At 36.8% G+C, this 25,429-nt stretch overlaps 1 protein-coding gene across 1 annotated transcript; it reads left to right on the top strand.

The window, feature by feature from the left end:
* Positions 1 to 2,384: 2,384 nt before the first annotated feature.
* Positions 2,385 to 18,317, top strand: SPACA1 (sperm acrosome associated 1). The gene is made up of 7 exons (XM_012750975.3): positions 2,385 to 2,751; positions 7,949 to 8,005; positions 10,856 to 10,957; positions 12,043 to 12,149; positions 12,741 to 12,876; positions 17,391 to 17,514; positions 18,076 to 18,317. The coding sequence occupies exons 1-7, from the start codon at positions 2,409 to 2,411 to the stop codon at positions 18,233 to 18,235; spliced, it is 1,029 nt and encodes a 342-aa protein (XP_012606429.2). The 5' UTR covers positions 2,385 to 2,408; the 3' UTR covers positions 18,236 to 18,317.
* Positions 18,318 to 25,429: the final 7,112 nt, after the last annotated feature.

Raw genomic sequence — 25,429 nt, 5'->3', positions numbered from 1 at the left:
TAAGCCGCCATTGGCTATTTTCACTTGACTTCTGTTGATACCTCCAACTTAACCTGCCTAACAAAATATCTACTGACTTTCCTAATTCCCTTTTTTTTTTTGTTTTCCTCCCTCATTTCCTCATCCTGCTTAGGCAGCCAGTCACTCCATTTTGTTAATCCTTCCTTTGTAATTTCCCTCACATTCATTTTTCTCTTCTCATTTTTATGGTGATTCATTATTCAGGCCTTGATTATATTGTGTTTATACTACAAACAAAATTGGTCTTCATTTTCAGAGCAAAAAGTCTGCAAGGGTAGGTAGAGTGGAGACTGGATAGAGGAATGATTTTTCTGCATGCCAAGTGAGCTCAGGCAAGGTGAGGTCACTTAGCATGAGACCAGGATATAGGTGAGCCATATTTGGGCAAAGTAGGGCAGTGGAGTAGGGTAGTGGACTCACCAGAGACTGGGCTCTAATCCCTGCATCTTGGAAACTGGAACTATAGGTGGAGATGCTTAGTGCCAGGCAAGGTGAGGTGAGCTGACTGAACTGAGGAGAGAGGGCTCAGGAGCAAATCAGAGACTGAGGTTGGAATTTCTGCTCCTCAGTATCTGCAGCTCAGAGTAGGGTCAATGCCTCTATATACTGTTCCCTGCCCTTCCGGCTAAAATTTATCTTTTACTTATTTGTGGCTTCAACTAGAGAGTATAAGTTTGTTGGGAACAGATACTATACTTTTTCTTATATGAGCCATACAATATTTATAGGTGATTGTATTGTTGCTGTTATAGATATTATTTTAATAGTCTTCATTTCAAAGTTAAATCTTTTAGCACCTCTTCCAGACCCATTTGGACTCCCTTTGGAACTGTTTATTAGGTCATTGATGTTTCCTTGAGTTAAATTACATACCTCAGAGTTATGAGACTTTTTCGTTCAAACTATCTTTAGGAAGAGATGGGTCCTAAAGCTGTCTTTGAAATACTCAGCAATTTACCTGTGACAATATTATATATCTCCTTTTTTAAAGTCTGTGTTTCAAATCATAATTTTTTACTTATTTTTCTCAGAATTCAAAGAAGAAAAATGTTGAGTCTTTCATTTGGCCATGAAACAAAGGCTTTTACTTCTCAAGATCATCTCTATATTTCTCATTTTAATGTCCCTCATAATCTTGTTAGGTGCTGTAATATTATGGCATTTTAGCTGATACAAACATTCCTAGAGACTCCTCACCAATACCAATTCAAACTGTAATATTGAACATTTTAGCAGTTCTTGTCTTTTCCAAACTAGAAGCCTTTCTGAGAAAAATATTCAAATAAAAATTTCAACTTTTGCTTCAAATAATCTACTTACTATAAATAAGTGTCTCTGAAGAATAATGTAATACTTTTCTTAGAGTTACCTGCTTCCCTGTTAGTCTGCTGAGGCTGGATATACAAATGTTCCAAAACCCAGAGTTTTTGCCTCAAGTTCACTTTGTAGTACATGACTCCTCATCTCATGTGTCATAGGGACCTAAACATTAAACCTCAGAGCGTGGTGCCCTGTGTGCATTTTCAAAAACAACAAAGCACATTGTAACTACTAGATGAAATAAGACTTGAAATGACAAAATAAAAAAGTCAACCCTAATTTATATTCAGTGCTTACATTTTTGACTCCCAATCACCCCACTAAACGTTTCTTCTTCATTATTAACTTCGAACTATAAGAATCATTGACTATTGAATGAGCATTCAAGAGGACTGGTTGTGAGATCCAACTTAGCAAATAATTTGCTGGTTGATTTTGAGCGAGTCATTTAATCTCCGCGGTTCTTAATCTTTTCAGTTAAAAATGAGGAGTTTGGAGTAGTAGATGATTTCTAAGCTTCTCCCTACTCCAAGAGCCTATGATTCTATTCCTAAAGAAGAAATCCAAGTCCTTCTTAAATATCCAAATTGGATATTCTTTTTTTTTAAAATTATTATTTCAGCATATTATAGGGGTACAAATGTTAAGGTTACGTATATTGCCCTTGCCCCCCCTACGCCCTCCGATATTCTGAATAAGGAATTTTGCAACCAGGTGACATGAAGAGTGCTTGAGGGTCTGTCTGGTTTGGAGAGCAGCACACCTAGGAAGTACGAAAAAAGAATGTCGTAGAAGACAGCAAGCAAGGTCAACGAGGAGGTTAGCGGGTCTGTGGATTAACTAACTGAGGCAATGGGAACAGGTGGCAGCAGAGCGTGATGACACGTGGGCCGCGCAAGGGCAGGGAATGTACAGGGGGGCGGGGAAGGGCGGCGCCCCCTGCCGGCCATGACGCAGGCCGCCCCGTCCGCGCGCGCCGCCGCCCCGCCGCCCCGTCCGCGCGCGTTCCAGGCGCGTTCCAGGCACGAAGCCCGCGCGGGCCCGCGAGCGGACGGCGGTGACGAGCCATGACGCCTCAATGGTTGCCTGGGCGCGGCGCGCGGGTTCGGAGCCGGGCGGCTGCGGGCGGGGCGTCGCACCTCTCTTCCACGCACCTCTCCTCGGAGCCGGGCTGCGACGGCGCCATGAGCCCCGGGGGCACGGGCTGCTTCTCCGGGCTGCTGCTGACCGTCGGCTGGCTGCTCCTGGCGGGCCTGCGGTCCTCGGGCGGGACCAACGTCACCGCCATCCAGGATAGCGGCCTGGCCCACGAGGGCGAGGGCGACGGCGAGGGCGACGGCGAGAGCGACGAGGAGGCGGAAAACGACAGCGAGGCGGAGAGCGACAGCCCGGCAGAGGTCGAGGAGGACGGTGAGGCCGGGAGGCCCCTTGGCGGGCACGCCGAGGGCCAAGGCCTGCCCTTTGCCCCTCGAGAGCAATGAGAATTACCCGTGTTTATCCGTTTCGTGCATCTTATGGCCTTGAAGAAGGATTGCTAATTCTCCAAGGCCATAGCAAAGTTTACAAATAATCACATGTATAGACATTGCTACAGAAATACTGCTGGATATTGCTTTAGACAAGCAACACGATTTAAGAGGTGGGAGGTAGCCTCCCACCAAGGGGTATTATTTTGACTCTTCTTGCAGTCGCTTTTCCTTCCCATTGTAGATTTTTCTTTTAAGTCCCACATTGCTTGCGGTCCTCTTCTTTTCCACATTTGCACTTGGGGTCGGAACTCAATGTAATTCAGAATTCCCCTTACTGTGACCGTCTAGATAGACCAATATGCCGACAAAACTGCCCAGGGCGCCACATCACCGTGTGCAGCACCTACTCTCTGCAATGTGGTGGTGTTTTATTGGTATGTTCAACTTTGAACAAAGGAACTGGGGCGGCAGAAAACATCTATCAAGGGATCCAACTAGTGGCTTTGGTAGATGCTACATGTTAACCAAGGAGGAATGAGCCTGTGCTTAGTACATAAATTTGCCTTATTCTGCTGGCTCATTAAACAATAAAACTTGACAAGCTGTTCACGTTATGTTGACTGGTAACTTATGCACTGGTAGGTGCGTGAAAGATCAGCTGCATTGCAGCCTTCTAAAGCAGATGATTCCCTTCTCCCATAAATTACCCAGCTGAGATTGTTTAAACATCATTTGCATTCTCATGTCTCCTCAATCCATGGGTGCTGTGTTTATCAGCCTTTCTTTTATTTCCTGATGACAAGATAGTGACCTTCAGCAGTGGAAAGAAATTGACTATCAGAGGTTAATAGGGGGATAGAGGTTTGTACTGTCTTGAAAACATTACATTACAGAGAGCTTGAAAAGGTCCCTGACTTTGGAAATGTGAAAAATAAAGATGACTAGAGAAGAAGAGAACATTTTCTGAAGGATAGTAGCTATTGCTTCATTGTAGTCTTTAATTAAATTTACAGTTTTATTAGTAAACTGCTCAGGAGATACTAGCTACAAAATGCTAAATACTATGTAGGCTAAACCCAGGTGATGGTTTTCTAATGCCTTGCTTTCAAATCTATGTGTAGGTTAGTTACTTAATCTCTCAGTGTTTTGGTTTCCTCATCTGTGGACTTCAGGAAATCCATGTACCTTCTAGAGTTTTATATATACAATTTCATGCATAGGTGCTTTTTCCTGGGGAGAGTGAGAATCTAAAACTTTAAGCAATCTGACATGTCTGAAAATCTGACAGATCTGAAAATTTCCAGAAACATTATTAAAATTTGCACAGCCCCTCTAACTCTCAGTGGACCACCAAAAATCAGTCACCACTGTATCCTGTGAGCCCTTTTTATTTTTTTCCTCTTAAGTCATGTTACAAATGATTTACAGAAATAAGAATAAAGGGCTAGTGAAAACAACTTTGTTAGAAATTTTAATAAGAATCTAAACATGGAAAAACTCAAATTTTTGTTGCATATATCCTAGTTTTGAAAGTGTATATACCCTAACTGGGCAAAGTACTTTGAATGCAACTAAAGGCTCAACTGTTAAGCATGAACCTGGAATGCATTCATCATATAAATACTGATTCCAGATTTCAACTGCATCTCTAATGGATTCTAGCTTATCATGACTTTGGTTTTTTCTGCGCTTATATCATCAAAACACAATACTTTTGAAAACTGTGAAGGCACATATTTTGTTGAAGAGAAGAATGCCATCATATATGCTTCATAACTGCAAAACATGTTCATTTTTAGATTTATAAACAACAACTAGAATGATTGGTGCCATGAATTTTATTCATTTCTATATCATCTATTTTCTTTCAGTCACTTTTATATATCTACTTACCCATTGTGATGTGTTCATTTACAAACCTTGTTAAGTAAATGTTGGTGCATAAACATTATAAAAAGGAAACAATGCTGTCCACATCCTTTTAGCAAAACACCATGATGTAGGTTATTGGCACAGAATATTTTAGGATCAAATCTTTCCTGTTGAAAGACTATCTGGGTGAGAATATTGTATATCCTCTTCATCCTTAGAAAAATAATGTTCACTTGTTGATTCTTAAAATTCATCTAGGATATTCATCTAAGATACCATCTCTCACTGAGATTTTGGTTATCCAATCAATTTCACCATCATCATTAGCATCTAAAGTGCTATTATCTATCTCTGTTCATCTTCTGATTCATTCAATAATTATGAAATGTTTTCCTCTGTCAATTGTCTTCTTTTTGCCATTATGAGCAAAAAATGAAACATTATGAAATCTCAACTATATTCAGTGAAAGCCAAAAAGAGACTACAAGGAGGATGCCTCTAGACTTCTTTTATATCTTCATGACAGATGATGCAATACTTTGGGAAAAGCAATGAAAAAATAGAGAATGATGTAATAGCTATGATTTATTTCACAATCATATCATCTTTCTGGGTAATTCCAATTACTCTTCATTTTTAAATTTTAGTCTTTTGTAAAAACATAATTGGGAATAATTGATGAGTAACAATGAAATAATAGCATCGTTACGGATGATGAAGTAACAAAATGTTTCGAGATGAAGGAAAAACCACCAAGATGTTAGATTTATACCCTTACATCTTTTTTTATAACTTATATGCCCTTTTATATATGTTTTTAATATATTTTATAGTTTTATATAGGTATACCCTTAGATTTATAAAAGGGCCCAATGGATCTACATAATAATTGCAAAATAGAACGAGTTTTATTCTATAAAATGAGTTTTACTCTATAAAAAGAGAAGTATATCTTCTATTTTTCTTTGACGACCTCTGATAAAGAATAAAAGTCATGAAATATTAATAAATCAACTCTCAAGAAAGAAACTCAAAAGTTAAAATTGCACCCTGATGATAATGTACCAAAAGTTACAGTGTGCTGTCCAGAACTGAAGAGAACATTCCAGGATCTGGCCAGAGCAAGATTATTATCTGCATCATTGTGGATGCCAGGCTTTATCAGTGTAGTCTAAGACCCAATAGATTTTTAGCAAGCCTCACTACATTGTTGACTCCTGTTGAACTTGCAGTTCATTTTTAACTGTTCTTCTATCAAGATGACCCATAAAATATTTTTGGACAGTTGACTTTTCAACTTTACATGCAGGACTTTTTAGTCCTCTACGGTTTCATGTTGTTAGATTCGCCCATTTATTCCACCCTGTCATTTTTAGATACAGATTTATCAAACATATTTTCTCTCCTTCCTAGCTTTGCAGAATCCTGGATTCAGTCAGCATGATATTAGCATCTTTTTCAGGTCATTAATAAAAATATTGAACAGGACAAAGCCATGTGACATACTGCTCCTACCATGTTGATGCCAACCAGTTAATTAGCATCTGTGGATCTTAGTGTTTAACAGTTACTCATAAAATTTTACTGACATTCAGATTACATTTTTCCTTATTACTCATAGGTATATAATGGAATTATATTTATAATTATATAAATAGTTACTACTCGTAATTTTGACAAATGCTACACTGAAATCCAGTTATATATAATTCCCTGGACCCACCATTGTAGGATTCTCATTAAAAAAAGTCATTGACTGATGTGATGGACACTAAATATGTCATAGAACATTGAACCCGAAAGGGACTTTAGAGACCATCTGATGCAATTTCCTTATTTTTTTTTCCTCTGAGGAAACTCAACTTAGGAGAAATTGACTAACTTTTCCAAAGTAGCATAGATAGTGAATAGTAGAGCTGATTGACTAGTGGTTTTTGCAAAAAGCTTGTATTTAAAAATAGCCCACTACTCATTCTCTTATCTGTGTTTTCTCTGTTTAGATTTGGCTTTTAATTTATATCTCATAAAGTGCCAGCAGAAATATCAAATCATTTCAAGCATTAAAATTTCAATTCAAAATTGATCATCATGATAGTCTAAATCACTTATCAAAGTCACTATTGATTTTCTAAATGCATCAGGTGCCTACTGTGTATTCAAGGTACTGTATTTGGTGCTTGTGAGTACAGAATGGAAGTATTTTTGAAACTGTTGAGGTTTTTACAGTAATCAAATGGGAAAAAACCTTAGCATTATATGAAACTAATAAGTACAAAATGAGTTTAAATTGGATAATTATATTTTAAGCATGTTTACAGTGCTAAACAATTTATAGAATGCAGTCACACACATTATCTTGTTTAATTCTTACAATAATCAAGTGATATGGGTTCTCCTTTTCAGATTTTACAGAAGGGTTAACTAAGCCTGACAGCATTTAATTAATTTGCTCAAACTCAAACAACTAATTAGAAGCGGCTCTTTGGACTGCAGTGCTATGTGCTTTCCCATGTGATTTGTTGCCCCAGGATACAATGCCTTTTAAAAGTTATCTTCTGACATCTCATTTTGTATTTTTTCTATTGAGCTTTTAGTCCTAATCAGAGCTACAAAAAATTGGTTATATACTATAGCTAGTGGAATTCTATGCCAAACTTCAGAATAATTAGAAAAAGAGAATCACTTTATATGATTTAGAATGTTTCACTTCGTTAATAGTGATGTGTTACTAGATTATACTGCTAAATAAAGTGTTGAAATAAATTCTTAGAAATATTTAAATTTACCATCTTAATGTGGGAAATGAGTAGAACCAATCTATAACTTTTACACTTTTAATGAATACTCGGTATAAAGAATTCTTTTTGAATGGAAATTATACACTCAATTTTGGAAAATAGTAGAAAAAATGGTTCTTACAACTAATAGACCTTTTTGTGCTTTTCTGACCTTCTCTACACTTTTCACTCACTATATATTAACTGATGAAAAAAATTTAAACTATATACAGGGTTTAAATATAAACCTTCTTTTCAGGGTATTTCCAAATTTAATGCACTTCTTTATAGGTTTGGGATTCTTTTGATTTAGACAATAACAGAAGAGGTACTAGGAATGGCATTGCTTTTCTGGTTTAAATGGAAAATTTAAAAAATGTCTGCTGCCCATATGATAAATACTCTTATCTTCCATCCCCAAGTAAGAGGTTTTTCACTTAGAAAAGATTTCAGATGATTAAATAATGTATCTTTACATTTTATGTTTAGTCTCAAATAGGACAGTAGTCAAAGAAGTAGAATTCGGGATGTGCACTGTTACATGTGGTAAGTAGCATGAAGCAGATGAATAAGCCATATTGTAATTTTGGGGGGAGGAAAGGTAAAAACAGTGAGGCCATCTTTTATTTTTAATTTGTGTATTTTCATTCAGATCTTATTGATTTCTATTTCTGTTAACTATAATGTATACACTAAATTCAGGCTTTAAAAGGTAAGATGTTTTCAGCTTGTAACCTCTGAGTCTTATTTTAAGCCAGCTTCTTATATTTTGGGGGCATATAAACTGCTTTCACCAAAGCAAAATTTTCTCTATCTCACAGATGTTCACAAGATGAAAGATTTTCCAATACATCTCACAGATGTCTTCCCACATACTATGTTGCCAAATCTATCAAGAAATTTGCTTAGTTGTAATAGTCTATTCTAAATTCTACATTTCTCCAATTTGTATGTCATATCTTGGGGAAAAGAGATATTGGCATTATGGGGAAGCTAATGTTCCACGAACATGACTTTTTGATCATTCATAGATAGAAATTGGACATAAAATACCTTACATGAGGTTGAGATTAAGGGTGCACATGCTGAAGTAGACCAGTGGTTCTCAAACTTAACCATTCACCCTAAGTGCCTGCAGGGCTTGTAAAAACAGAGATTATTAAGCCTACACCAGAGTTTCTAACTCCACAGACCTGTGGAAGGGCCTAAGCATTTGCATTTCTAACACGTTTACAGTGAAGCTGATGCTGCTAGTTAGAGGACTGTCCTTTGAGAACCAATGCTATATAGACCAGGGTGCTGAGAAGACAGTAGATAATTCACAATGAAATTGAGTTTATTCTCAGTAGAATCTGCCTTGGGAAAAAATACAGTGGTGAGAGGGAAAGGGGGAATAATAACTAGAGGGTAAGATGACAGAAAATCCATGCTGACCTAGATCAGAATGAATTTTGGGGGGCTCAAAAATTACACCTGAATTATTTTATAATATTTGAGATAGTTTTTCTTGTTGTGGTAAAATATACATAACATAAAATTTACCATTTTAACCATTTTGAAGTATACAATTCAGTGGCCTTAATCACATTCACATTGTTGTGCATCCATCACCACTGCCCATTTCTAGAACTTTTTCAACATCCTGAACTAAAACCCCACACCCACTAAATGCTAACTCCCCAGTCCCTGCTCCTCCCAGCTCCTGGCTGTACTTTATATCTTTCGTTAGCTGCTTACTTGATGCATTTTCATAGGTAGAGACTTATTTTTATGATAGTTCTAGTAATTTATATTGTTTTCTATTATTTAAAGATATGTTTTAGAAATTGTATTAATATATTTATTCACTGTTCAAATGAGATTTTTTTTATTTTTAAATATTTTGCCAACTACATGGCAGGCACTGTTTTAGGTGCTGGGAATAAAGCAGCAAACAAAGCAAACAAAACTCTCTGCCTTCAAGGAATGTCTGTTTTAGTAGGGGCAGGCACATAATACATAAAACATAGAATATGTCAGATGGCAATAACTTCTAAGGAAAAAATAAACCAAAATGGCAATATTTCATATCTAATATATTAAAATAATTCAATTTATAACAGAACTATTTAGAAGAGAAAAATGCTTTTTAACTCCTAAAATAATGTTTTAGAAATCGAAAGTTTGCTTTTATATTCAGGCAGATTTTTACTTGATCTTACAGAAAACCTCGCACCCACACACATCTCAGTGAAATGTATTTAGCTAAATAAGTAAATACATATAATCCCTGCTTTGAAAATGTTTATGCATTTCAGAATAAGGCTGTACTTCTAGAGAGTCTTGCATAAATTCAAGTGGAGCCATCCTGCAGCAGTTCTCAGCCTTTTCTCTTAATCAGAGACCTTTCCCTTTCCATCCCCCATCTCCTTGTGTCCCATGGGGTCCTCTCCTGTGCTGCTTAGAGTGTGTGGTCCCCAGACCGCCTGCATTAGCATCACCTGGAAGCTTGTTAGAAATGCAGAATCTCAGACCCACTCACGACCGACGGACCGACTGAATCAGAATGTGCATTTTAGTAAGATCTCCAGGTGATTTGCATGTCCTGTTCAGTTTGAGAAGTGCTGTTACAGGCCACCTTTACTCTTCAACTTTCCTTTGCCCTTAATGATGGGTTTTATGATTAACACCTTGTAGTGACTGACAGAGGGAATCTGGTAGGCAAGGAAAAAATCAGGAAACTCTCTCTTAGCCTGTCTTCTCACAGGACATGGTTCAGCATGTTGCTGATCCAGCATTTTATCTTCTCCCTCAATCCTGGTGATGAGAGGCAAACTCAGTGGAGCTCTGGGACCAGTTAGTAAAGTGGTGCGGTCTACCAATGTATTTCATCGAATCTATTCATTGACTGTAATAAGCACATTTTATGTACTTTAAAAAGGAAAAATGCTGCTAATTAATTTGTAACGTCATTAATTATAAATGTATTCTAACTTCAAACATGTTAAAATGTAAAAATTTTACATCTTAGATTAATGAAAATTTATACACAATAGCTTATTAATTTACTGGCTTATTAAAAGCTTCCCAAAAATTCTGTAGCAAAGTGGTCCCTTGAATTTTATCTGATAGATCATTTTCAAATGTATATGATCATGGAATCCTTTTTACTTGTGGTAACAACCTGAGGAACTAGTGTTTTATGTAACTCACTTCAGAAAATGCTGTTTTATGAGATAATTGAAAATGAAGGGCCTAAAAAAATGTAAATGTTATGATCCTGAATTTAAGAATTGAATTTCTGAAATTAGTAGAAAAGTGTCAATAAAAGAAATAGATGGGAAAGTAAAGACACTCTGGAATTATTTTTTTCTTAACATTTGCCCCTCCCCCCCCTTTTTTCCCTTTAAACCAAAGGTATTGGTATGAGAGAAGTTATATTAACAAATGGATGCCCTGGAGGTGAATCCAAGTGTATTGTGCGGGTGGAAGAATGCCACGGACCAGTAGACTGCGGCTGTGAGTTGGACTACGTACTGGAGGGAGACTGAGGGCGAGAATTTACTCTGGGGAAATATCTTTAACCTCAGCTTCCCACTGAGTGGAAGGAGGTAGTCAATTGATATATTGAAAGGAAATCATCATAAAATTTTAAATTCTACTTCTTCTCTAGACAGTTATAATTCTGAATATCTTTGTGATTTACCTTTACATTTTTTAGGGATGTTTAAAATTTAACATATATTTTCTGTAATGCATTGGAGCCTTACTGTACTCAGATCTGTGTGGCTGAGGCTGTGCTATAGTGAAATGCTCTTGAAAATTTAGTCATAGCATTTTAAATCTTAAATTGGGAACTCTTTCTTTCTTTCTTTCTTTCTTTCTTTCTTTCTTTCTTTCTTTCTTTCTTTCTTTCTGCATATTATGGGGGTACAAATTTTAAGGTTTCAAAAAATGCCTTTTCCCCCTCCCCTCACAAGTCTGAGTTTCCAGTGTGACCATCCCCCAGATGGTGCACATCTCACTCATTATGTATGTATATACCCACTACCCTCCCCCCTCCCATTTTTTTTTTTTTTTTTTGAGACAGGGTCTTGCTGTGTTGCCTGGGCTAGAGTGCAGTGGTGTCATCATAGCTCACTGCAAATTTAAACTCCTGCACTCAAGCGATCCTCCTGCCTCAGCCTCCTGGGTAGCTGGGAACTTTGAAAAGCTGTTCTGTATCAAATGATGCTATTCTGAGATTTCAGTATCTCTAATATGAGTCCCTAAGCAGTAAATTGGAAGTCACTAATAGATCTCAAAAGTTAATCTAACAGATCACTAAGTTGATTGCCCTTGCCTCTTCTTCAGAATAAATGTGCAATTTATTCTGCATAAAAAATAGAGAGCCATGGCGTCTCCTCACTTGCTTCTCTTGGTGACTTCATCTTTACATTCATCACTCCTATGTTCCTCTACACTCAAACTCCCAATAATGATAGCTTCCAACATAAAATTGATTTTAAAACTCGAGGTGGCTTTTAAAAGTAGTAGTGTGTGTAGAGCAATTTATAATGCCTAATGATATTTATGTATTTAATTTTTCTTTTTTTTTTTTTCAGGGGGTAAACCAATTTCAGAAAGTCTTGAAAGTGTTAGACTGGCATGTATTCATGTATCTCCTGTAAATCGTTTCAAATATATGTGGAAACTTCTAAGACCAGACCAAGTGAGTAATGAATGTATGTGATCTGGTGATTTCTATTGGGTAATAAAATTTATTACCCAGTTGTGATGATTCTCAGAAAACTTTCTCTTTAAAAGCAGTTTGCCAAAATGAAATTTAAAATTATACAACTTTATTATTATTACAATTAAAACTTTTTCATTATTTGTTAGACTAAGACTTTATGTATGTCTTAGGTTGAACTATAATCAGAATTTAAAAACTTCCATTTTATATAAAGGGTTCTATTTTGGAAGCAAGATTTTCATTGGCTTTTATGGGAGTTGTATAATGATAATAGTGGCTAACACTAATTAAAGGTTTATTACGTGCCAAACATACATTGAGTGCTAGATAAGTGATTGAGGTGCAGTGAGTAACTTGTCCACAGTCACACAGGCAGAAGGTGGTCAGGTTGGTATTCGGAGTCTGGATTGTGTGACTCCAAAAAAATCCATGTGCACAATTAATTACAGAAGGAGGCTAAGAGGGACAGTAACTTTTCTTTGTTAAGGGAAATAAATTGTTTCCTGATCTTAAGTGTACATGAAGAATGTTGATACTTTGTTTTTTTCTTTGTTTGTTTAAAAATAGCAAGCCATCGTCCTTGCAAATGATTCAGCAATCCTAGAAGTACGTAGGGAAGTTCGTCCCTTGGCTTTCGAGTGTGACACCCTGGATAGTAATGAACTAGTAGCAACTATAAAATTCACAGTCTATACGATAAGTGGTAAGTGCCTAGCAATGTTTTGGTTTGCTTATATCTCAAACTTTAAAGAGCATCACAGTCACTAGGAGGCAGGTTAAACACAGATCTCCAGCCCCACCTCCAGGGTTTCTGATTCAGTAGATCTAGGATGGGGCTGGCACAAGGATTTGAATTTCTGACAAGTTCCCAGGTGATGCCATTACTGTTGGTCCAAACCCTACACTGTGAGTGAGAACCACTGGGTTATGTCATTTAGACTTTTCTACTAGATAGTACTTAATTTTCTTTTCACGAAGCATAGAGTCATATGTGCCTCACTTTGGAAAACTGGTATATGTCTGAAGTATTTCTAAAGAACAGTCCTCTAACTTGAATTATATTCTTACTTCTATTTATATTCTAAAAGTGAAAATGGATAAATGGAATCTCATGGATGCTTACAAAATTTTTGGTACAGTAAAATAAATAAAATTAATAAATGTAATATCAGAGCATGTCTCTTTAAAAATTATACATTTGAAGAAAATGTTTTTTGATGGAGCAATAATAGGGTTCTCAATATATGTCACAAAATGCAAATCTTGTCCTGAATATAATTTTACATATTAGAAACTGTATTTCCCTTGTGAGATGGATTCATTTTGCAGTTCTGTCGATTTAATCTATGATGCCTTCTGTATCCAGGTAATTATTTTTTTTGTTCAGTTGCTCCTAACCATTTTTATCGTTGTTGTCTTCTCTGTTGTTAGGGCAATGGGGGATTTAGTCACAAGATCTTATAAGAATCCAGTCAAGGGTCAGGATCCTCTTCCCAGAAAAATATTTACATATACAAACATGCCTAAAGTTACATGTAATTTTAAGCGAGTTTATGGATTTCTTGAAGTTATTTCTGAACCCCAAGTAAAGAGATTCTGCTGTAGTCTAGAGATACCACACAATATAACATTTTTTTTTTATTGAAGTGAAAACAGGTTAAAGTGGTTTGGGATGATATTTAAAAATAAACTGTTTACTATTTAAACTTTCTTTGATATGTTGTTTAATGATTTTTAAAAAAAATCTTCATGGTAAAGCTAATAATCTTACTACTTTGTTGGGATATCAGGTGACATTAAAAGGCTCAGATCAATAAAGTTCTAAAAAAATGCAAAAAGGACCAAAACACCATCAAACTAAAAAATATCTCAACTAGCCTTAGTTCCTGATATTAAAGTTGTATGTGGCTACTCTCAGTTTTTGTCCCCACTGCCTCATCCCTGTTAGGACAATTTAGTCGTTAGCTCCTCCCATCATTAGAAGAGAACATGCATTTGCTGTTGTGTATGCCCAAGGCTGAAACATAGACCCCAGAAGGTCAGGCCTTTATTGAAACAAAATTGGCTTCTCTCTCTTGTAGCAATTTGGGCCTGGCAAGATAGCTCTGTCATCTCAGTGCCTGCACTGGTTAAATGACAAAATGTTTTTAGAACACTTTGGTATCTATTAGTTTCTTTTTTAAAATGACACAATTTTGTATACTACTGCAACAGACCCTTTGGGCTATTCAGAAATCAAAGAAATGTTTTGGCTAGAAATGTCCACACAGTATAATACTCACTTGAAACAAATGTGTAATTGAAATATTTTTAGGGTAAATATGGCTTAGTTAATGAAAAATTCCCATTCAATTCCTTATATACCAGATTTTTTCATTCCCACAATAGTTGTCTTTCATAATTAGGCATTGTTATAGGTTGAATTGTGTCCCCCCAAAATAGATACTTTGAAGTCTCACTCTCCAGTACTCAGAATGTGACTGTATTTGGAAATAGGGTTGTTGCAGATGTAGTTAGTTAAGATGAGGTCAAATTAGAGTAGAGTGGGACGTTAATCCAATACGACTGGTGCTCTTATAAGAAGAGGGAAATTTGGACACACAGAGAAACACAGAGAGAACGAGAGAGAGAGAGAAGAATGCCAGGGTCAGACATAGAAACACACAGGGAGAAGACAGCCATGTGAAAATGGAGACAGATTAGAGTTAGGCTACCATAAGCCAGGGAATGTCTGGGGCTACCAGAAGCTGGGAAAGGCAAGAAATGATCTTCCCCTGGGATCTTGTTGGCATGGCTCTGCCAACACATTGTTTTCAGATTTCTAGACTCTACAACTGTGAGACAATAAATACCTACTGTTTTAAGTCACCCAGATTATGGTACTTTGTTATGGTGATCCTAGGAAACTAATATATACATAAGCTTCATTTATCTAAAAGATGGCAGTATCAAATATAGCATATTTTTTATTAGAAAATTTCAGTAGGAAGTTCAGCCTATTTTATATTAGTTATAAAGTAGTCTAGTTGACCTCTGCAAGAAGACTACTGTTGTAATGAACTAAAATCTTCATACCCCTCATTCTCCACCCTCTCTTGACTGATGTTGCAGGGTAGTAGATAAGTGATTTTGGCATTTTTTTCCTAAGATTTTCATTCTAAAAACTGTCTTTTATTTAAAAATCTCACCACTTCTATAAATATAAAATTATTTTAAAATAAAAATATTTTAAAAATCAAACAATGTTGGAATATTCATATAGATGCAATTTCTTTATCATACTTAGAATTATTTAGTGAGAGCACTAAATTGAGTTTATAGCTATAGAATTACTAGAGAAAATGGAAAATTATACTCAATGATGTTTAAAGGATAGGAAAAAAAAATCCAGAAAAACAAGCACTTGAGATTACTCATACAGGAGACTATTTCTGACAGAATATTTACCAAAATTAAAATAGTCAAAATATAGCTCGTACAAATCATTAAACCTCCCTGGACCTTGGTTTACTTATCTATATAATGTGATGCTTAGATCAGATGATCTGTATGGTCCTCTTCTCCATGAATCTTACGATTCTAGAATTTGGGGACCAGGAAGAGCCACAAGAAAGCTATATAATTCAAAAATAAGTAATATTAGATGTAAATTAGCTTTTTACAAGTTTACAGTATAACAATGCTATAACACATATAGTAGACTGGCTTTGTCTCTTTAATAGCCTTACTTTCAGAAAGAGCAGAAGGATATGAAAGAGAATGATTGATTTAAGGGTGGTATGTGAGCCAGGCTCAGTGGCACACACCTGTAGTCCCAGCTACTTGGGAAGCTGAGGCAGGAAGATCACCTGAGCCCAGGAGTTCAAGGCCAGCTTAAGCAACATAGCAAGACTTTGTCTCTTTAAGAGGAAAAAAAATAGTAGTGTTAGGACACTTGTATGGAAAACAATGAGCCTCAACTCCTGCCTTACCATATACAAAAATTAGACATGTATCGTAGTCCTAAGTGTTTGGTTTAAGAAGGAAATAGAGAATATTTACATGATTCAGGATTGGGCAAAGGTTTCTTAGACATAACTGTGAAAAAACAATCACGATAAAAGTAAACATTGAATAAATTGGATATCATCAAAATTTAAAACTTCAAGTCACTAAAAGAAATCATTAGGGTAATGAATAGGTAAACCAAAATGAGGGAGAAAACATTTCCAAAACATGTACAGCCAGTGCAGTCAGTTTGGGAAAGGTCTCATGGTTTCGTAGAAAACTAAGCATACATCTACCATCTAACCATTGACCCAACAATTCTACTCTTAGGTATTTAGTTAAAATATTAAAATACATGTTCACAAAATGACTTGTACAAGAATGTGCATAGAAGCTTTATTTGTAATAGCCCCAAACTAGAACAGCCTAGGTATTCATCAGTAGGAGAATAATAAACAAATTGTGTAATACTGCTCAGTAATAAGAAAAAACTATAGTTACATGTAATACTGTGGGTGAATTTCTAAAACATTATTCTGGGTAAAAAAAAGTCTTACACAAGAGATTACATAATGTTTGATTCCATTCATATGAAGTTCTAGAATATGTAGAACTAATTTATGGTGGAACAGAAAATCAGAATAGTATGGCCTTTGGAAGGAGGGACAGGGACTAACTAGGAAAGGGCCCAAGGGAATTTTCTGGGGGTATGGTAATACTCTGTGTCTTGATTGACATTTGATTACATATGTGTGTTTGCCAAAACTATGCAAATGTACGTTTAAGATCTTTGTGTAAATCAGTGTGTGAAAATTTTACCTCAAAAAATATAAACAAATATTAAACTGTAATTAATGATGTTTATTGAAGAGTTTTGGGGGAAGTGTGCTGATATCTGCAAATTACATTGAAATGCATCAAAAAATAAGATGGATTGATGAATTGATAGAGGATGGATAGCTGAATATTAATATATTAATGATAGTATCTAGGTGATTGTAATACAGGATGTTTGTTGTCAATTTCTTTCAATTTTTTTGTATGTCTGAAAAGTACATTTAAAATGTGCAGAACAAGTTCATTAATAATCATTTTCTTTCCACTAATTATTTCTGTATTTTTCTAGAATTGTTTTTCAAATATAAAGTCTCCATTTAGAAATCCATTTCCTTTTTTTATTTTGTTTTGTTTTTGGTAGTAATGATCATCAGGTGTGTGTGTTTTCTCTAGAATTGCAGGTAAGAAGATCAAGAAGCCAACCAGACACTGATGCAGTACTAGTTTTTGTGCTGACCATAGGAGTCGTTGTCTGTGTATTCGTGATCTTTGTATTGATCTTCATAATTGTAAATTGGTAGGTAAATGGTAGGATGCTTTATCACCCTTGGTTTGGAGTCCTCTTCTTCCCTTTCCTCATCCAGTGAATTGCGAAGCCCTGTCCGTGATGCCTATACATGTGTCTTGAGTTGTCCAACTTCCTTCATTACTCCTGTGATTATCCTAGTTCAGGCTACCACATCTCTTTCTGTGGATGCTTTATTAAACAGTTGCATGACTTGCTTCTCCAGCCATGAGAGAGCCTTTAAATGCAATTTTTACAATTCTGTGTGATAACTGCTATAAAAAAGGCTTATTTCATGAATATTTGTGTTGTTCAGTTATAGTTCTCACAACCCTAAAACTTGGTTATTGTAACTACTAATTATATGAGAATGTTTATTTTCGTATACGTGAGTATTACACCCTGGTAAGTCTGAGAGTTTGTGCACTGTCACACAGTATAGCTGCACCACAAACTAAACATGAATCATGAATAGAAAGGCCTTTCTGTATGTAGAAAACGTAAATATAATTCTGTTTAGTTTCTTTTTTCACTTCATATGATGGTTTTTGTTTTTGTTTTTTTTTCTTCTAGGGCGGCAGTCAAGGCTTTCTGGGGGGCGAGAGCCTCCACAACTGAGATACACTCTGAGCTGAGTTCTGTGAGATATAAAGATTCAACTTCTCTTGACCAAACACCAACAGAAATACCTGTAAATGATGAAGAGGATGCTTTAAGTGAATGGAATGAATGATGTGTGGATTATATATGACAAATCAAAGGATATTAGAGCTTATCAGATTCATTATTATAAAAATAAAATATATATGGAATACTTTAATAATGTTGCAGTAGATTTACCACAGTCTGAAGGTGGTATGGTGTGTGGATAGGGCTGTTTTAATCCATCTTTGTGGTACAGCTATCACATGATACTTTTAATTTGTTCTCAGTACTCTTCCTTTCAGCTTGGGGATGTTTATCTAGAGGTAAAAACAACAAATCTTCTAAACACATTTTTGATCATTTTGATAAATTCGTAGTTGATTTGCTTGTTCTGTCCTAAATAAGAAAAATGTACTATAGAAATGCCTTGCATATTAGACTTGTTCCTCTTTGGGAGCACTGGATTGAACTTGCTAAAGCAAATCAAACTTTAGAATCTCTGCATGTGACGTACAAACCTTATAAGACATGAAATAATGGTACTAACGACGATAACAATCAACACTTAGTGACTAACTATGTGCCCAGCATTGCTCAAAGCATTTTCCATATATTAGGTAATTTAACTGTGATTGTGTGTAGGAAATATGTAAGGAGGAACTGGAGAGGAACTTGGAGGTGGCTGTGGAAATGACATGAATCTACATGCCCTGTATTTCTCTCAGAAGCAGTGAATTATGGACTTCTGAATGACTGCTGATAAGTAGTACTTTCATTGTTCTTGGTATGCAAGGTGATAACATCTCAGAACCAAGGTAGTTATTTCTGAACATCCTCACTGCTTTTTTGTGCTGTGTCATTATGTGAAACAGTTACAGCCAACTGTCAAACAAGGTACCAAGGCATTAGGTAATTTGATTTAGTAGACTTCATCAGGAATTCTCAGAGGTTACGATGGTAGCACAAAATACATTTAATTTTTTCTGTTTAAATGAATTCTATGCCAACTTTATTCCTATTATCATGGGATTTATCTGAGGACACCATTAACTCTCTGCACACCTATGCAGAATTCATTGTAAATGGACATTTATGATATACCTCCCTGTAGTAGCCTATTAGGCTGTGTTGTGGTGTTTGCCATGATTTTTGTTTGTATTTGAGAGAAGCAATGAGGAATTGGCTGGAAAATGATTTTGTTATCTACTGTGGGATATCCACTGAGGACTTTAAGTGAAAAGAAATGGTTTTCATAAAACCTTCCAAAAGAACTATTCTTTGTGACACCCCTGCCCCATAAGTGTTTTTTAAAATTAACATTCCAATTCTTTCTGAGTATGTATGGTCATATAACTTTAGGTGCTGAACATTCTTGAATAGTAATTATTATTCTTATTTTTAAAATTATGAACAGCAGTGGGTTCCAACTGTAATTCAATAAACATTAGTGTTCAGTCATATTAATGGGGTTGTCATTCGTGCTGTTCACTGAGTATTTTTGGCTGTTTACCTTTCAGGCACATGGTAGGATAGTATTTTCTCAGCCCCTCATGGTGGGGCCATGTGACAAGTTCTGAGCCAAATTCCAGTTATGAGTCACTCTCAGGCTGCAACATTTAATTGTGAAAACATCCAGAGCTCACCTTCCTTCTGCCAGAGCAACCAAAGATGCTCAGATGGTGCTTGCTCTAACACCTTGGATCCCAGAGTGAAGACCACACCGCACAAGATCTCCAGTCAACCAACAATGGATATACAACATGAATGAGAAGTAAACCTTGCTATTTTAAGCCAGTGAGGTTCAGAGGTTGTCTGACACAGCAGCCATACTAAGATTATCTTGACTGACACATAAGTCTTTTCTGAATATGAAGTATCATGATCAGATGAGTTGAAGAATCTTCTTTAGTGCAGAACTTCTTAAAGTCATCAATGTGCTATGCACACTGTGACTATCCAGGAAGGGGATTATAGGTGCAACATTTCCCAAATTTATTGGTGGTCTGTGAAACAAAAATGAAACCATGCATGAACATTAATACTTTACCAGCTCAGAAGTACACTTTTGAGCAGAACCGTCCCTGATATGTCTATCCATGGGGAGCCAGGGCTCAGTGAGCTTGTCTTTCATAATATATAACACACAGCAAGTCAGCAATATACCTTGGCAACCGTAGCACTTTCCTTGACACTTCTGGGTGCTAACTTAGACCATCAACTGCTCCAGATCCACCTTGATGGACTTTTTTGAAGCCATCCTATTCCTAAAACTAGGGGCTCATCTCTTAACTGAATTGGGTAAAAATAATGACCACATTGAATTGGGTAAAAATAATGAGCAAACCTTACTTGTAAAGTATAATATGCCCCAGATCTCCATGAAATCACTCCAGGTCTCCTGATGATATGCTGTCCTTCACCACTTGGTCATAGTCTGTGTGTTGGGGAATCTGTCCTGGCCATGGTCCATGAGTCCCCATGGCACAGTAACTATCAGTGGGGCCAGCCACATTCCTCTTCAGGAGGCATATACCAGAGGAATCTTCTAGCTCTTATATTCTCCTAAATTCTAGGCAGGAATTTTTCCTGGTCACTTTTTTTGGTCACCAAAATATCCTCATGGGGAGCCTTAAAGTTTTCATCTGGATCTGGGAAGTAAATAAAGCCACGCAATAAGATATCAAAAAGAGGACACCAAGTCATTGGTCTCTGCATATGCAGTAGCAGGATTTTGTGAAAAGTCCAGAGTGACACTCTAATCACCAAGAAAATCCTTTCTTCATCCATTCATTCAACAAACACCGACTGAGCTATTCCTTTGGGCAGGTACTATGCTAAGCATTGGGAATACAGTTTCTGAAAGAAAAAAAACCAAAAAGCCAAAGGAGAGAGAGCCCTCTTAGAGTTTATCATTTGCCTGAGTCAGACATTACCATTAACCACAACTGGGGTGAATACGTTGGAGGAAACCTACAAGTTTCTGTGAAGCTATAGTAGGGGAAACAACATTTAAAGGGGACTTAAAATCTAAATAGGAATTGTCCTGGTTAAAAAGGAGGAGGGACTGGGCAGAGGGAAGAGCAGGTGCAAAGGCTCTGAGTCGGGAAGGAGGATGAAGCATCCTGAGAGAAGGAAGGCAGAGCTGGAGTGTAGAGAAAGGGGAGATAAGGCTGGGATGTAAGCAGAGGCAGGTGATATTATAGATACTATACATACTATGTATTTTACTACATGTAAGAAGATATTAAAACATATTTATTCACAAAATAATACAGCTAAATGGCCTGAGAATGCATATCGAGGAATTGATGTTGAAGTTGGCACTCTTGATTCTTTTGCTACACTCTATATGCCCATGCTTTTCTGGAGTTGACTTATTGTTGGCCTTTTGACAAACTATGCCTATTGTCCCTGACCTAGACAGGGTAGTCTACACATCTACACCTGGGCTCCTTTGAATTGTACTGGGAATGCAAGACCTATCAATGAGAACTTAATTCTCTTCCATAATGGTTCCTAATTCACTCTCACATTATGCAGCCAAGAACCAGATAAGGAGATTAAGAGTCCCCAACAATGGCCATGGTTGCTGGGCATACCTCTAGGCAAGCAGCAAGTGATTAGATGGTTGACAGACAGTAGACTGCAATTTTCTACAATCTTGGACATGATACGGAATGAAGTAGATAACATTACTCATCTTGTTGAAATACATTCCAATTTCCTTCTGTTAACATAAGCATAATGTTTCAATTCAAAATGGTTTTCTTTCCAGAGTGGTTCTGATATAATCTGTATGTTCTCTTGATCTTTTAAAAATTGATGTGATTTTTCTATTTTGGTTTCACTTTATATTTTAAATCTGCTTCTTTAGTCATTTTTTCTTATATTCTGGAGGACAATCTTTTTGGAATTCATAACCCATCACTGTTGTGATCCACCATCTGTCTCAAAAAAACATAGAACCCATTTACATGGTTATTTAGGCTTTGAGGTTTGTGCAATTTTATTATCTGTGATCAAGTCATTTGTATGATGGAAAACAGTTTGCCTTTGACAATTTTCTGATTCTTATTGAAAATGAAACTCAGATGCTGAATTTCAAGGTTTTTTTTTTCACCATTTAAAAGGAATAAAAATGCAGATAAGGAACAAATCTTTCTTTGATATTTGACTTCTACATTTTGTGAGAATATCAAGTACATTTAAATAAATGAGAAGTATTCAAGCATTTTTTTCTTGAGAAGAAAACTTAGAATTAAGCAACAATTATTTAAATCATGCTCCCAGAGACATGCATACTAGTTTATTATTCTTTATACCTATGTATTTATAAATAGAGACCTTATTTGAAATTAATCCTTGAGTCTCTATCATGAGTATTTTCACCAAAAATGAAGTACATTAGTATATATGCTAAGTGAAACTGGCATGAGCAAAGGTTCAGAGTAGGCAATGCAAGTGGTTGCTTTCTATGATAGCAGTATTGTGTCCTTGAGGAACGTTCCATAGCTGAAGAGGAGTTTATGCTAAGCTACCTATAATGCCCATTGAATTTCTTATTTACTCACAAATTTACTCATTTTTTGTTCATGAGTGTTATCTGTTGAAGACAATAGAAACATCACAGCTTCTGTTCTATACATTAATGTTCTTCCTCTTCTTGACAGATACAGTTTTCTTCCAGGTATTACTGGGAAAAAACTCAAGGTGCTTTTGGACAAATGGGTTGGGTGTAAGCCCTCTCATCAGAGAGGCATTGTGAGATCAGTATTAGTTATGCAATACCCCGAGGCAACACCAATAAGTGCCTTACAAGAAACAGAAATCATCTGACAGTAATGAAATCATGTTCTTCCAGAGCAAACAATATAAGGTCCTAGAGGTAACAGAGACAGGAAAGAGTATGGTACAAACAATATTCTTTTGTATACTCTGGGGGAAAGCAGCACACACCATGCAGTTATCAGAGCTGGCAAGCCTCACAAAGGGAGGGGATATGCTGGGCTTCTCTGCAGCAGGAATAGGAGCTATGTCGATGTGCACGAGTCGGGAGGTCTGCGGGGGAGGATGACGTAGGCCGTTGGCCTGAAGTTATGAGTGCCTGAATTTGGTCGTTAAAGATGCCAGAGAAGATGAGAGGGCCAGAGGAAGGAGGGAGGGTGGGGGAGGTGGGGGCCATAGGAAGGATGAGGAAGAGTTGTAAGCAGGTGCAGAGTCGTGGGGAGGCTGGAAGGTGAAGAGAAGCCAAAGCAGAGTGGGAGAGACATAGTCTGAACAGCAGGAAAGGAAAATGGACTTGGCAGTAACATTTGGCAAAGCCTGGAGTAGGGAACTGATGAGAAAGAGGCCAGTGAGAAGGAGTTTGTGTAAATCAAGGCAGGATGTGATGAGTGTCTTGGCAGCAGAGAAAAATAAAAAAGAACAGATTTTAGGGGAAAAAAGATTTTAAGTAAAGCTAGATATGAGGATACACAGATAAAAAGAACATGAATTCATGAGCCATCTTTCTGTGTAGTTACCTTCTCACCTCCTCCCATGTCAAGTAGCCCCTCTTTTGTCAAAAATCTTTCCTTGACCTTCAACAGCACCGTTTTGCCTATTTTCCATCTACCTCTCTTTCATCCCTTTCCCAGTGGCTTCAATCTTTCTTTGGGATGCCATTAATTATATATCTCTAAAATGAAGATCCCCAGAGCTTTAATTTTGCCTTTCTGCTGGACGGGTATTTCCTCATGGCTGCATTGCCATCACCTCAGAGTATATAAAACTGAAGTTTCCTTCATACATGTAGTTCCTCCACTGCAGTATCCCTGTCTTTAGTCATCCATGCCCCAAACCACACCCTTGCATAGCCAAATAGTCACCAAGGCCAGCGAATGTCTCCCCATCTCTGTCTTTCCTTTCCATCCCAGTTCAGACTAACCTTTTCTTACCCTCCTAGCTGGTATCTCCACCAGCTGCCTCTGGCCATTCAGTGTCCTTCCAACAGGTTAGTGTATTAAAACACTGGTCCCATTGCCTGAATGAAGAATTTTACATTACTTAGCTTTTATTCAAGTGCTTCCACAATCTGGCCCAAACTCAACTTGACTTTGTCTTTTACCCCTCCTATGCATATATTTTTAATTTCAACAGAATCGATCCATCAACTGCCCTTTAAGTATGCCATGTGCTACATTCACATCTTTGCTTTTACTTTTTTCTTTAGGTGAGAATCCTCACTTTCTTTTTCCTCCTATCTCTCACTCTTCATTTCCTATTTAATCTATATCCTAGCTACTCTTTAAGGCATTTCATCATGAAGCCTCCTTTTTACCACTGTATAGGTTAAGTCACCATAATGAAGAGACCAAATCATTAATGTCTCAAATAAGATAGAGATTTTTTTTCTTCTCATGTCATAGTCTACAGATAGGCAGGCAGTTGGGGATGGGTAATCCATTCTTGGCTATGAGATTATTCAGAATTCTATCTTGTTGAGCTATTCATTCATATGATAAGAGCTTCAGTAAGGGCAAAGGCACAGGTCCACATTCAGGCCTCAGTAAGGCAAAAGAGAAAGTAGAGAACAAAGTAGCCTCCTTTGAAGAGTATGACTCAGAAGTTGCACACACGACTTATCACTCACATCTCATGAGCCAGTACTTAGTCACATGACCACACCTAGCTGCAAGGGAGGCTGGAGAAAGTCTCTATCTGGGAGTCTGATCCTAGCTAAAATTCAGAGTATTATTACTAAAAGGAAGAAGGTGAAATGTAGGAAGTGGAAGGTAGGGATAATGCTGGGAGTTGAGGGGGAAGGAAGAGCGAATTAGCACCTTGTGCCACAACCACTAAACTTCTCAGGGATCTCTACTGCCTCTAATCTTGTGTACTGATCTGCTTCCATTGAATTCATGCTCCTTTGCTTTGTTATTTTTTCTTTTACATTTTTTCTTACCTCTCCACTTAAAATATAAGCTTGTTAAGGACTTCAGCTCATGATAAATTCTTTGAGTACCTAATACAGTACCTGGTACATAGAGGGTGTGCAAAACTTATCATTTTCATATATTATAATGATGATGATGCATCTTGGATTTGAACATGATTGGAATTTGTGGCACAAGATGGGAAAGAAGAACTTATTCTGAGCAGTACATTAAGACTTGTTGGTAGAAAGAGTTACCAACCACAGGGTTGAGGTGTGAGATGCTGCTGCTCTTATACATGGATTCAACCTTTTACCTAAAAGTTCTTTGACATCATTCAGCTAATCTTTCTAATGCCATATAAGATA

Source organism: Microcebus murinus, chromosome 5 (assembly GCF_040939455.1).
Source record: "Microcebus murinus isolate Inina chromosome 5, M.murinus_Inina_mat1.0, whole genome shotgun sequence".
NCBI classification, from domain to species: Eukaryota; Metazoa; Chordata; class Mammalia; order Primates; family Cheirogaleidae; genus Microcebus; species Microcebus murinus.
The sequence above is the reverse complement of the archived record's forward strand: the minus strand, read 5'-3'. Positions and strand labels throughout refer to the sequence as shown.